The sequence below is a fragment of the Jatropha curcas genome, chromosome 9 (assembly GCF_041381405.1).
Source record: "Jatropha curcas cultivar XTBG-Jc1 chromosome 9, XTBG_Jcur_1.0, whole genome shotgun sequence".
NCBI classification, from domain to species: domain Eukaryota; kingdom Viridiplantae; phylum Streptophyta; class Magnoliopsida; order Malpighiales; family Euphorbiaceae; genus Jatropha; species Jatropha curcas.
Genome location: NC_143159.1, coordinates 42,982 through 58,065, shown reverse-complemented (window position 1 = coordinate 58,065; position 15,084 = coordinate 42,982). Strand labels below are relative to the sequence as shown.

Below are 15,084 nucleotides of genomic sequence, written 5' to 3'. Positions count from 1 at the left end.
AGATATATAATAAAACAAAAAAATTTAAAATATTTTAATTTTTATTTTGATTAAACGATGAATTGCGATTTCAATTATTTCTATTTCGATTAAAATCGATTAATAAGAAAATTCATTTAACTTCAATCGGTTAATTAGATTTTCATTTTTTATTAAATTTCGGTGTGATTAATGATTAAAATTAATTCAACCACAATGATTTAATTAAATTCGATTAAGTCGAATAAAATTTCAATTAATTTACTTCGATTAAAATATTACATACATCGGCTGAATGCTCACCCCATTTATACATTACTTATATGCGGCATTTCAAAGTTATTCTACCATGATTTCTTTTAAGTTATTCTACCATGATTAAAAAAATTTATACTTTAAAAATGGAACCCACCATTAGAACTTAACCTATCCAAATTTAAGTAAAACGGTGCATTTCACTATGCACCATTTTCCACTTAACCCATATCTAACTCTCCTCTGTTGTCGTCTGAAGACATCGTGCTTCTTCTCCTCTCCATTTGTTCATTTGAAGTTATAAAAGAAAAATGAAGAAGATCATGCATCTCTCTCTCATTTGTTTACCTTGAATTTAACGTGTGTAATACAAATAAATAGCCCATTTGGAACGAATGAATTCTAGAAATTTTTTTTGGAATTTATTTGGAAATTCAATGTTTTGTGTTTGAAATAAAAAAAAAAGTATAAATTTGAATTCTAAGAATTGAATTTTATGAAATTGGGTATGTCTAATTCAAATTCTACTAAAATTGATGGAATTTCTAAATGAATTCCATAAAATTGAACCATTAAATTTTCATTTAAAAAATTACCCTCTATTATAAGCTCAATTGATTTTACTCTTTTTTTTTTCCTTTCTGTTTTTTTCTTTTTTTTAAAAAATTCCTACTAACGTTTTTTTTTTTTTTTTTTGAAATCTGATAATAACTAACTTTATTTTTTACCTCCACTATAAACTAGTAATAACGTTAACTTTTTTTAATCTAGTAAAAACGTTAGTTATTATTGTGAAACTATAAAAATTGACTATCAACAATTGTTTCTAAATGCAATTGAAAATAGTAATAACTTCTTTAAATTTTTTTATATTTTTTTATAGTTTTCAAATTAATTATTTAAATTAATAAGAATTTTAGCAATTAAAATAATTATTATGATGAATATTAATACTTATATAATTCATTAAATAATTAAAAAAATAACATCTTATTATATTGTATATAATAAATATAATTGGTGTTTATTATTTATTTTTATTAAATTATTATGTCAAGAGTATTATAAGAAATAAAGATAAATGAATTTTCATTTAAGAATTTATTCTAATTATAATTTTGTAGAATTCAATTGAATTCTTTATTTTAATTTATTACATACCAAACATGAAAAATTCATTTATAAATAAATTCTGCTTATAATTCATTTACAAATGAATTTTCAATCATGATTCATTTGTTCCAAATACAGTGAAAATCTTAAAAATATTAATTTAAATGACGCATTTAAAAAAGAATGACAATCAAATAATTTATTATTTCACATACAATAAACACTAAACACTAAGAAATTAAACTTTTATTCTCAGTAACACTGTAATTTTTAATTCAATGTGTAACATTTAAAACATAATATAAATTAAAAAAAATAGTGTTTCCCAAAGCATAATTTATATTTTGTTTAACTATTAATGTAAATTATGCACCGCCGTACCAAATGGTGAATTTAGTTTTCTTAAAAGTAATACAAATTTATATTCTTAATTAATTATATATAGTTAAATACTTTTCAACATGTTTGCAAATGCCTATTTATTAAAATAATATTATATATTAAATATAACTAATGATTTGGTTTTAAAGGTTAAACCAGATCGAATCAACTGTTGGTTTGTAAATTTATCGGTCTGACCGATCGGTTCGGTTCGATTTTCAGAACACTGTTTGAGGAAACCGGATCCGTAAAATATTAGGGGCCTCATCGACTGAGAGATCCCAAGGCATAACCATTCAAGCCCTAGCGGGAAGAAGAAGAAATAAAATTCTACTTAATTTGCAGACCGGCAGTGGTCATTATCTCTCGGCAAGCGTCTGGAACTTTCACGAGACCCAGGTACGCAATCAAAAGCCTTAATCCCTCTTTAGCTTAGGTTCATCGTCACTAAAAAGTTTAAAAGCTTTCCAATCTCTCTCGATTGGTTTTTGAATCGATTTCTGTTCTATTATAATACCAAAAATGGCTACCACAACAACAAAAACGCGAGAGGATGATGGTCTTAAGAAACTGGAATACCTATCGCTCGTATCCAAGGTTTGCACAGAGCTCGAATCTCACTTAGGATTTGGAGACAAAGTATTGGCTGAGTTCATCACCGAATTGGGACGAAATTGCGAGAGTGTTGATGAATTTGATTCAAAGTTGAAGGAAAACGGCGCTGAAATGCCGGATTACTTTGTCCGTACACTACTCACTATCATTCATGCCATCCTTCCGCCCAAGCCCAAGTCTGAGAAGGATTCCAAAGATAAAGACTGCGCCTCACTCTCTGATACAAAAAAATCCAAGTTCAAAGCTCTTGCTATTGCTGATAGTAAGGAGAGAGCCAAGGAACTCGAACGAGAACTCCATATGGAAGCTGGGGAGAGAAGGAAAGAACAGAAAAGGGATGAGGAGGATAGGAACAAAGACAGAGACTGGAGAGATAAGGATAGGCACAGGGATAGAGATAACAGGCATAGAGATAAAGATAGGGACTATAATGATGATAGAGGTGGTGATTATAGTAGTAGTGGAAGGCGCCGAGATAGGCATGACAGGCATAGGAGAGATGGGAGCGAAGAAAATGGTTATCACTACAGGGATGATGGCGAAAACGAAAGGGGTCGGAGGCATGCTCGATATAATTCCGGTGAGCCTGAATTGTACAAGGTGTATAAGGGCAGGGTGTCGAGAGTTATGGACTCTGGTTGTTTTGTGCAATTGAATGAACTTAGGGGCAAAGAGGGGTTGGTCCATGTTTCACAGATAGCAAGTAGGAGGGTTGGTAATGCCAAGGATGTTGTGAAGCGAGACCAGGAGGTTTATGTTAAAGTGATTTCAGTTTCTGGACAGAAGTTGAGTCTTTCCATGAGAGATGTTGATCAGAATAGTGGTAAGGATTTGCTTCCTTTGAAGAAGAATTCAGATGATGATGATGCTTTTAGGACTAATCCTTCAGGTTCCAAGGACGGGCCAATTACTAGAACTGGGCTTTCTGGGATAAGGATTATGGAGGAGGATGATGCTGTTCCATCACGTCGACCACTGAAGAGAATGAGCTCACCAGAGAGGTGGGAAGCAAAACAATTGATTGCTTCTGGAGTTTTAGGTGTCAAAGAATATCCTATGTATGATGATGAAGCAGATGGGCTGCTTTATCAAGAAGAGGGAGCCGAGGAAGAGCTTGAAATTGAGTTAAATGAGGATGAGCCTGCTTTTTTGCAAGGTCAGACTAGGTACTCGGTTGATATGTCACCAGTTAAGATTTTTAAGAATCCTGAAGGATCATTGAGTCGTGCAGCTGCACTTCAGTCTGCGCTCATAAAGGAGAGGAGAGAAGTAAGGGAACAACAACAGAGGACTATGCTCGATTCAATACCAAAGGATCTTAATCGTCCTTGGGAAGACCCAATGCCTGAGACTGGTGAGAGGCATCTTGCTCAGGAGCTTAGAGGTGTTGGCTTGTCTGCTTATGACATGCCTGAATGGAAGAAGGATGCATTTGGAAAGGCATTAACATTTGGGCAAAGATCAAAACTATCCATTCAGGAGCAGAGGCAGAGCTTGCCAATATACAAATTGAAAAAGGAACTAATTCAAGCTGTACATGATAATCAGGTTTTGGTGGTTATTGGTGAGACAGGTTCTGGTAAGACTACCCAGGTAACACAGTATCTTGCTGAGGCAGGTTATACTACAAGGGGTAAGATTGGATGTACTCAGCCTCGCCGGGTGGCTGCAATGTCTGTAGCCAAGAGGGTGGCTGAAGAGTTTGGTTGTCGTTTAGGGGAGGAGGTTGGATATGCCATTCGTTTTGAGGACTGCACTGGACCAGATACTGTGATCAAATATATGACGGATGGTATGCTATTAAGGGAGATTCTTATTGATGAAAATCTTTCTCAGTACTCAGTGATAATGCTTGATGAAGCTCATGAGAGGACAATCCACACTGATGTTCTTTTTGGATTACTTAAACAGCTTGTGAAGAGGAGACCTGATCTGCGCTTGATCGTCACATCTGCCACGCTGGATGCAGAGAAATTTTCAGGGTATTTCTTCAACTGTAACATATTCACAATCCCTGGGAGAACTTTTCCTGTGGAGATATTATACACCAAACAGCCAGAAAGTGACTATTTAGATGCAGCTTTGATCACTGTTCTACAAATCCACTTGACGGAACCGGAAGGTGACATTCTTCTATTCTTGACTGGTCAGGAGGAGATTGATTTTGCTTGCCAGTCTCTCTATGACAGGATGAAAGGATTAGGTAAAAATGTTCCTGAATTGATTATATTGCCTGTTTATAGTGCTCTTCCCAGTGAGATGCAGTCCAGAATATTTGAACCTCCCCCTCCAGGGAAGCGGAAGGTGGTTGTGGCAACAAATATTGCTGAGGCTTCTTTGACAATTGATGGGATATTTTATGTCATTGATCCTGGTTTTGCAAAGCAGAATGTATATAATCCAAAGCAAGGTCTTGATTCTCTGGTCATAACTCCAATTTCACAAGCATCTGCGAAGCAGCGTGCTGGACGTGCTGGACGCACTGGGCCTGGAAAGTGTTATCGTCTGTATACTGAAAGTGCTTATCGTAATGAGATGTCCCCTACCACTGTTCCAGAAATTCAAAGAATAAATCTTGGAAATATTACACTCACAATGAAGGCAATGGGAATTAACGATCTATTGTCTTTTGATTTTATGGATCCCCCTTCACCACAGGCCCTCATTTCTGCCATGGAACAGCTATACAGTCTAGGAGCCTTGGATGAAGAGGGGCTTCTGACCAAACTGGGAAGAAAAATGGCAGAATTTCCCCTTGATCCGCCATTGTCCAAGATGTTGCTGGCAAGTGTAGATCTGGGGTGCAGTGATGAGATTTTGACTATTATTGCCATGATCCAAACTGGTAACATATTCTACAGGCCTAGAGAAAAACAAGCGCAAGCAGATCAGAAGAGAGCTAAGTTTTTCCAGCCGGAGGGAGACCATTTGACCTTACTTGCTGTGTATGAAGCTTGGAAAGCTAAGAACTTTTCAGGGCCATGGTGTTTTGAGAATTTTGTTCAGTCAAGATCCCTGAGGAGGGCACAGGATGTTAGGAAACAGCTCCTCTCAGTGATGGATAAGTATGATCTTCAACTTATGTTGTTTGCATTAATGCATTTGCAATTATATTTTCTTTTACATAACTGTCATTACATTCTTTTGTTGTTAAGTTACATTTGCTCCTCAATACAATGGTGTGATTGTATTAACATAATTTAGCAAGAATAAGCTTATTGATTTCATGTTTTGGTAAGATTGTTTGACTGAAAAAATTTTCTGTTATAAACGTTGAGGTTTTCTAATTTCTTATTGTTTTCAAGTATAGTTTTTTGGATGCTTTTTGTTCCTTAGACATATAGCGAATGTTTTGAAACCATGGTTTTGTATGCTAGCATTCTGATAAAATTGGTCCTTGAACAGTTGAGCCATAAAATATCATGACCTCTGTATGCCCTAACCTTTTTTTCATTTGGAAGTCTTTATATTTGGCTATCGTCCTTGTTTGACCTGTATTTGACCTGATCAAGACCTTGCAGAAACGTTGCTAGGACTTGCTCTATGAATGTTTGCACGAGTCCCATTAGTTGTGTAATGATGAGCAGCTTACAGTTACTTTTGCCATTGCACCCATCTACTTTTAATCGCTAGACAATTTCTAGTCTGTGGTTGCATTCAAGAATATGCTGTTTCTTCCACTGCAATGGTATCATTAACATTGGTAGTTATAAAATATGAGGTGGTTCAAGTGTCAAACCTTGCTTCATTTATTTATTTATTTTAATAGATATGAATATAGTAACTGCAGTTTTAGTTGGTGGATATTTCGTAGAAGGAAATTATAATTGCTTGCGTTGGAGTTTAGCTTTTGTTTGCCAATTCTTTGCTAGTGGGAAGAATAAACTACTCTACTGTTAAATGTTTTTGGCTGCAATTCTAACTCAATTGTCATTGCTGGATTTTCAGATACAAACTGGATGTTGTGAGTGCTGGAAAGAATTTCACGAAGATAAGAAAAGCAATTACAGCTGGCTTCTTTTTCCATGCTGCTAGAAAGGATCCACAGGAGGGTTATAGGACTCTGGTGGAGAACCAACCAGTTTATATCCACCCAAGCAGCGCTCTTTTCCAGAGACAGCCGGACTGGGTCATATACCATGAACTGGTAATGACTACGAAGGAGTACATGCGTGAGGTAACTGTTGTAGATCCCAAATGGCTTGTGGAACTGGCGCCTAGATTCTTTAAAGTGGCAGATCCAACTAAAATGAGCAAGCGGAAGCGTCAAGAGCGAATTGAGCCCCTATACGACAGATATCATGAACCTAATTCATGGCGATTAAGTAAACGGCGGGCTTAATGGGTGATTTCAGCTCTCGATAGCTATTGGGGTGTCAACTCTTCTCCAATCTATCTTAATTTGATCCTGTCATGCTGTTAACTTGTAATTGTCCGAATGTGCGCTGATATCTCTTTGATCTGATCTTAATGGGGTTTGCCTTTTTGAATCCTTTACCACAGGGCTCGATTGATTTTTATAAGCCACCGCAATTCAGATTCCAGTGATTTTGAAAATTCTAATTATTTCTGCCTTTGAGCTGCCATAATGAAGATCCTGTTGAGTTACAGCGGATACAACCGAAGGTACTGCTGGGTCGACCTAAGAATTATCCAGAATTGATATTGTTGATCGACGCAGGACTCGTACGTGCGGCCAAACTCGGTCAGTTGAAGCCCAAGCCCAAGCCCAAGTCCGGCATCTGGAAAGGCTGTTTAAAGCAAGACCAAGAAAACAATTTCACTGTTTAATTAAGAGCAAAACAAAAAGAAATATTGTACTAGCATCCAAATAAGCGTCTAGTTAAGTGCGCACCCAAAACACTCGCAAATAAATATCATATGTGCATGAGAAGCGCTCAATAATTGGCGAATAAAAAATTAAAAATGTAAATTCTCTGAGAATCGGTCAATAATTGGTGAACATAACTGTGAGATGAGCGCCAATCTCTTGAGACTCCTAACTTCAAAAAAGTGTAGTGGGATAATTAATTTTACAAGATTAAGTCGATCATCCCCTTTTTTTTTTTTTTTTTTTTTTTTTTTATAAAATTTCAATTTCTCCACCATTTCTATTTGTACATACTGATTTATATCTATATCACCAGTTGATCGAGCAATTAAAAGGGCTCTCAACTGTTTAAGATGAGTGTTTTACAAATAAAATTTTATATTTTGTAAAATTTATTTAAAACTTTCAAAATGAATTCTATGTGAAACAGGAATAATAAAATGCATTTATAAGTAATTTTTTAATGAAATTTATTTTTATTTTTATCTTTTTGAAACATGTTACTTGCAACTTAGCAGGAGGAATATATGGGATCAATAGCGCTGTACCTAAACACAAATCAAAAGATATAGACGAATATTTGAAATGAAACGGTTGACACAGAAAACTAAAAAGCTCAATGTGCTAACAGGAATAACAGAGCAAGAAATAATTTTTATTTTATGCCAAGAAATTAAGACAGAAAGATTGTCGCGACAAAATTCTTTTCGAACATAACGTTGCTTGTCATGCAGGACAAAGCATTAGCGGAAATGTAAGCATACATATAGCAGTCTCAAATTAAAAGCACATAAAGAACTGAGTACTGAGTAGCATATCCCATTCTCAACCACCGTGGTCAGAGAATGAACCTTTTTGTCCTAATTAAGTAGTATCCTAATTACAATACAAACCAGATATAGGCCTTATACATAAAAAGAGAGTATCTTGATCATCTCCAGGTGAAAGTTGCATATATATATATATATATATATATATATATATATATATATATATATGAGAGAGAAAGAGAGAGAGAGAGAGAGAGAGGGGATAACCTAAGTCCTAACCATGGTTGGTGGGTTAGAGAAGAACCCAAGGGAATCAAAATATCTCCCAAGAGTTACATGCATGTGCTGTTAGCTCCAAATCCATTTATGGAGTTCTCAGCGTGATGTTGAAACAATACAAAATCTAAATGCAGGATTTAAAAGAAAAAAAAAAAAAAACTAACTAACCCTCCTATTCTTTCTTTACTTTAAAAAGAGGTTAAAACTTCCAAAGTTTAACCTCATGGAATTTACAGGAAATAGGAAAAAAGATTAACAGTTAATCAAATTTTCTTCCCTTACCCCAAGGGAAGGTCGTTTGTTAAAACACATGAAGTAAGATTTTAAAAGTAAAATTTTGGTGAAAAAGAAAAAAAAAATTGTGGAATAAACATGACTGCGGTCCCAGCTAGCTCTAAAATCCTAAGACTAGCTAAGATGTCAATGCACAAAAACTGAGGGTACCCATGCCCTGGCCATGATCTTGGAAATGAAATTGCCTCTTAATCTAGATATAGAGGTCATCATCTATGATTATATTAATTATTGGAGGGATTAGACATTAAAAAGCTGGTTTGTGAAAACCAAAGGACTTGCTATATATTTCAGGGTGTTGAATATACAAAATGTTTGCAAAACCATTTTTCAAGTGGATTAGCCTTCCCTAGGCTAAAAATTTACAAAATGGTTATTTTGCTTCGATTAGCCCTTTTCCGGGCTAATGATAGAAAAAGTGTCGCCAACAAAGCTATAATCCCACAGCTTGCATTGGTGAATACATACAAGATGATTTTGTTCTCTTCAAAGAGGAACCCTTTCTTTCAAAAGAGATATGCAACGGAAAAATTAAGATGCATGACTCCAATTCTTGGAGTGACTAGTGGTGTAACCAACCCCTATGGAGGGCTTATATATGTTAGGAAGAGAGAACCATGGTTAGGCCAAAGGTTGCTTAGACTGAGACCTCAAAAGAAGCTACTATATGAGAAGCATACAAGTGGGGCCAAGTGGCTTTAGCGATGAGGAATTGGTGGAGCAGGAAGAGCCACGGTCACGCCTGTGGCACAGCAAAACACACTGTCAAAGATATTAGTATTCCAATCCTCAAATAGAAAAAGTATATATGTATTAGTGACCATACTAAAGAGTATGTATACCTGATTGCAATGCTGCAGTTGGAGCAAGTGACATGGGTGCACCGTATTGCTGGGGGTAGCCTCCAGTTGAATTAATGGCTGAATACTGAAACATGTGGTGTGGGTATTGAATACCATAGCTTTGCCCAGATGCGTAGCCTGTGGCTGCTCCTCCGTTCCCTTCTCCAAATTGAAGATATGGGTAAAAGGCAGTGGCTGCACCTGTCATCATTCCTCCAGGCCCGGTCCCATACATAGGATACTGGGCAGTTGCCCCTCCATATACACTGTAATAGCTCTGAACCGAAAAAGAAAAAAAAAAACACCACATTTCACACATATTATAGAAGAATGTGATTCGAATTCAAATTGATAAACAAGTCAAAGTAGACTTCCTCCAGTTAGTAAATTCATTCTTTACGCTGCACATCAATCATATTTTCTTCAAGGTGCCATTTTTGTAATATATATATATATATATATATATATACACTTTTTAAAACAAAATTTTTGATATAGAACGGGACTAAATGCCCAAAAACAAGCTATACAAATTTACTGCCTTTATGTACTAATTATTCTATTCACTTGATATGCCTGCTTCTTAAAAATAGACTAGCGACTACTTTCAATTATATTAATTAATTAATAGATAACTTTCATTTAACCTCTTCGTAGTGATTTTCCATCTCCCAATATGACTAATTATTTTTTGTCAATTAATTGTGATTATGTCGTACTAACATGTAAATAATCTTCCCGTCACATTTTAGCAAGGGTGAAAGTTCTATCCAAATTACTTTAATAATAATAATAATAATATTATAAGAGAATCTCCATGAAGCAAAGAAATAGTGAAAATTATAGAACTGAAAGTTAAAAAGTCATTATCTGCTGAAAAGCATGCTTGAAAACGTCTAAGTAGTGCGGGAAAGGGGAAAAAAAATGTAGAAAATCCTAATAAGAACGATAGAGTAAAGGGGGAATTTATACAAACCGTCGGGTAACTGTAGTCTGGCGAGTATGGAGAGTACCTGAAATTGGGTTTCAGATATAAGATTATAATTAGCATTCGGTGCTTGCTAAAGAAAACGTACGGTCAGAATTCCCAAAAACAAAAGGCAAAAGATTATACAAGGCATAAATAACGCACGCGAGCGTATATAGGGTATTTGTTAATTTATAGTATCAAACATGATAACATTAATTAAAGACATAGAATAGTTCGTTGAGGGTTTGTGAGGAGGGAGAGAGAGATGGTAGTCTGTTAGAGATGATAGCCACGTGCTTATTGTTAACATATTCTTCCAAGGTCCAAATGTGTAATGTGGATGTTATGTATCATGTCTCACATATACGAGGCATTTTGAACTGATTGAGTATGTGTGTGTGTCCTTGGGAGAGGAGAGAGAGAGAAAGAGATAGGATGTGTGTGTGTGTGTGAGAGTATGTGCGCATGTGCGTAGTGTGTCCTTGTTTGAGGAGAGAGAGAGAAGAAGCTGTAGGTCTCACATATAGATGATGAATGATAATGCTCGATGACAAACCCTAGTTTAATGGATTAAGAGCGCATGAGTTGGCAATGCACGTGCATGAATTCCCATTATGTTTCCCGTGAAAATACAAAAGAAAAGAAAAAACAAACATTTAATCACCCACCCATAAACATTATAAGGTATTCCTTGTTGGATGGCATAATGAGGGAAGGATGCTGCTGAAGGAAAAGCTGTTCCCACTCCACCTCCGAACCCCGTCTGAAAAGAGCTCATTACCCTAAAGTTCCTGCCTGCTCCTCCTCCTGCATGCGTTTATCACAATATTTCTTTTTATTCAATAGTATAGAAGAAAACTAAACCATGACCATGCATCCCTACATGATATATATATATATATATATATATATATATATATATATATATATAATCGATGAACGAGAATACAATAAATGACAAAATCTATTTCCTCAACAGCTACTGTGAGATGTTTTCCCTGCTTGGAAAAGGACACTTCCGTTCTTTCTCTCCCTCTGTCTCTCTTTTGCTTGCATGTACATGTTATTTATATTATGGACTTGGTCCAAAGTCCAGACAAGAAAGAATAGAACTTTCCCTGTTGGGAAGAATATTCATGCTGCATTTTGATTTGACTGTGTAATGCGTTTGTTCAAAACGGAATATTATAGGAGCCACGTCGATTTTTTTACAGCTATATACACAAATATTTTAACCAAAAAGAAAAAAAAAAAGGAAGAAAGAAAGAAATAAAGAAAAGATAATAGATATGTACTGAGGTTCAACTTAATTAGTAGTTAGCAATGAATATATATTAACAGTAAGTCTTGCCTTAAAATTCAAACTTCAAAGAAAGGAAAAATGTGGCATCTCCATCTTAAATGAAATACATTGTTAAAGATTTTTCCGGAACTGGTAAAAGATCCGATCCATTTATGACATGAAATAAGAAGTACCATGCTTTGGAGTTGAAGGTTTGGATCTTTGAACTCCCAAAGATGCCAGATTGCAATTAGCCCTTCTCCCATCAATCACGGGAGCAGCATCAACACAGGCCTTCATGGCGGCTTCAGGATCCCGAAAGGTAACCTAAAACAAATATTTATATAAAAACGCAGTACATTTTCCCAATTATCTTTAGAAAATCTTGATTTTCATGCAACAACTTAAAGTTCTATCGATTCAAGATCTATATATGGGATCAAATCATAAACTGAAGAAAATAATTAAAAGAAAAGAATAATAAACATACAAATCCGTAGCCCTTGGATCTACCAGTGGCTTTATCAGTGATGACAACAGCCTCTAAGATCTCACCAAACTGCTCAAAGTATTTCTTCATAGTGTCCTTCTGTGTCTCCCAAGCCAAACCCCCAACAAACACCTTGGTGTATGTTGTGTCACCGAACTGCCCCGCCAAATTTGCTGGAGTCATCTTAATATCTCTGCTTCTTCTTTTGCCTCTCCTCTTCTCTTCTCTTACTAGTTAGGATCTCTTATTAATTATCACCCTCAAACCAAAGTCAGCAAACAAAAAATCTTGGTATATATGTGTTAGATGCTGAGACCAAAATGGACAAGTCGAAGATAGATAGATCTAGGCCAGGGATGATAAAGAGAAAGACCCACTAATTTTAGACTTTAGAGAGGGATCTTCTCTTAGTTTTAGATTTTAGAGATTGTATCTTATTTTTCTGTTGAGACTTGAGAGTTGAGAGAGACAATTAGGTCAGAGAGAGTGAATTTTGGGAGGGAAGAGAAAGCAAAAGCTAGAAAAAGAAGAAAGCCTCTCTCATAATACGGACATGAATTATATACACAGCAGCCCCCACCTTTTTCTCTTCTTCTCACGCGCTTCTGTTTCTCGTCTTTTTCAATCTTATGTGCTCACTTTCACCGTGCATACACGCTCCATTGCGAGTGTGGGTATGGTGTATGTGCTATTATTATGTCCCTCATAGCTGTACCCTGCATTATTTTAAGGGGGGATTCGCAATGACTAATCGCACGCTGTTTTTTCCAATAATTACAAAATTACCGCACGCAGCCGGATCCAGAAGAGCTAAAGCCCCTAATGGCATAAACGGAACGGAAAAATTCTTTGCGAACGGAGCATAAAATCACGCGGGAGGTCCAAGGTCAACCCTCACTGTAGGTGGGCGGTTCGTGAATTTTTTTGACTAATAATTTTGCTCGTTCTCTTGATCCTTGTGTATCTATCTATAGATCTTTTTCCATGGTAGAAGTATAGTCTCTCTCTCTATGTATATATACATACGGGAGACGCCATAATCCTTTTGTTTTTGTTTGTCTTGTATTTGGGTACAAAGATGCCATAATCCATCCTCATGATTACATTTGCATCGAGTCAAAGTCAGGTTTAAGTTAGAGAAATCATTAAGTTTAGTTGGATATTTAGTTTTATAAACTTAAAAAATTATACATAAATCATTAAGTAAATTTTGAATATTATTATTTTTATATATAACTAGATTATTAATTTCATACCCCAATTGATACTAGACTCATAGCCCCTACAGTGCACCGATTATTTAATTCATGTACACGTAATAAAGTACGATAATTTCATTTTTATATAAATATTAACCTTATAAAAATAATCACAATCTTCTTCGATCTTCTTTGAATTATCCATATATCTATATGCGTTTGTATAAAACCAATATAAATTTTAGTTAATGAATTCAAAATAGGGTTAAACTGTATAAAAGAATTAAAATTATTATTATTATTATTATTATTATTATTGTGTTATATCGCTGGTTATTGTTCAAATCAAATGTAGAAGAAACTAAAAAAACCATTAAATTTTGATTTAAATGGAAAAGAGAAAAAATAGAATTATAATATTAAAAAACATATTAGCAGTGTTTTTTATGCGCTTAATAAGAAGTATTCTAATTTCTTCAAACGATGGCGTTTAAAGGGAAAAATACTGCTGGACAGTAGCTAATTAATGAGACCGCCAAACCATCAGGGGAATGATTAACCCAGAAAGACATATGCATCGGTCAATCCATTCATCGATGTCTGAAAATTCTAGCAACTAATTTCACATCATCTTACGGAGTACAAGCTTATTATGAAATTGGACTACCCATTGGTTTTACAAGTCCTACTATTGGATCAATTATTAATAACTTACATTTTCTGTTGACTTTGGAGGCTAAATTATTGTTTAATATACATGAATCTTATAAAACCTTTTTTTCACTGTGCAAAGAATATTTTTATTTACTCATATGAATTCAAATTTTAATGAAATTAGCATAACTAAATAAAAATTTATCGATTGTAACAAAATTAATGTCGGTCAATTCCTGTCAAACTTGATTTCTTTTCTTTTTCTTTTGTTTGTGCCCTTAATTCGATATTTTGCCCATATCAACATAGTATATTGAAATTTTTTTTATCAGCAATTCATATTTTATTGCATAAATATAAAAGCCAGAAAAAATTTGTCAAACACAAAATACTAAATCCGAGCCAACAGGTCCTCACTATACCCCAAAACTATAACTTGAATTTGATAAGTATAGAAACCTGCCTACCAACAACTTCATACAAAGACATAGATATCTTTTTTTAAGATAAGAAAATAACAAAACAATACTATTATTACAGCGAAGCTAAAAAAAAAAATAAAAAACTCAGCATCAAGACATTTTGCTAGACAATCTGTAAAATAATTGCTATTTTTATTAATACGTCTGAACTCAACATGGCTGGCTATCAAATAATATACATAGTATATTGAAATTTAATTACTGATTAAAACAAAATTATGCAAAGCACCAGAGAACCAAGCACAGTTTTGAGGGAAAAGAAAACATGGCACCAGTCGCTGGGCAGCAAACCCAATTAATGACCATCATTTTGGCAACTGTGCTCATATGTATTGCGCAGATACACCTTTTGATAGTATTATTATGCAGATTGGTTGGTTGATACCGTTTCACAGTTGCTCCCATAATTGCATTTTGCAAATCACGTGCTGGTCACCAAATAAAAATTGGAGTAATTATTATATAGTCCCTAAATTTTTGTGAAAACATTAATAAGGACCTCAATTTTTTAAATTATATTATTTAATCTTCGCATTATGATTCTGTTATACTATAAAGTCCAATGTTACTTCTTCCATTACGTGATTGTCAAATATAAAAAACACTCTTAATAATAATTATTATATAGAAATTAAATAGTGTAAAATT

At 34.8% G+C, this 15,084-nt stretch overlaps 2 protein-coding genes across 3 annotated transcripts; one reads left to right on the top strand and one right to left on the bottom strand.

Annotated features, from left to right (window-relative positions):
• Positions 1 to 2,017: 2,017 nt before the first annotated feature.
• Positions 2,018 to 6,840, top strand: LOC105635125 (ATP-dependent RNA helicase). Its single transcript, XM_012218115.4, has 2 exons — positions 2,018 to 5,408; positions 6,292 to 6,840. The coding sequence occupies exons 1-2, from the start codon at positions 2,251 to 2,253 to the stop codon at positions 6,683 to 6,685; spliced, it is 3,552 nt and encodes a 1,183-aa protein (XP_012073505.1). The 5' UTR covers positions 2,018 to 2,250; the 3' UTR covers positions 6,686 to 6,840.
• Positions 6,841 to 7,808: 968 nt separating this feature from the next.
• LOC105635124 (RNA-binding (RRM/RBD/RNP motifs) family protein) lies at positions 7,809 to 12,634 on the bottom strand. Of its 2 annotated transcripts, none has more exons than XM_012218113.4 (6): positions 12,102 to 12,634; positions 11,806 to 11,938; positions 10,998 to 11,136; positions 10,336 to 10,372; positions 9,360 to 9,636; positions 7,809 to 9,259 (listed from the first exon to the last, which is right to left on the bottom strand). In XM_012218113.4, exons 1-6 carry the CDS (start codon positions 12,282 to 12,284, stop codon positions 9,216 to 9,218), a joined length of 813 nt encoding a protein of 270 aa, XP_012073503.1. In that variant the 5' UTR covers positions 12,285 to 12,634; the 3' UTR covers positions 7,809 to 9,215. The 2 variants fall into 2 exon arrangements, with proteins under 2 accessions (XP_012073503.1, XP_012073504.1); XM_012218114.4 differs by having other exon boundaries at positions 7,809 to 9,279; positions 12,102 to 12,633.
• Between the last annotated feature and the right edge of the window lie 2,450 nt (positions 12,635 to 15,084).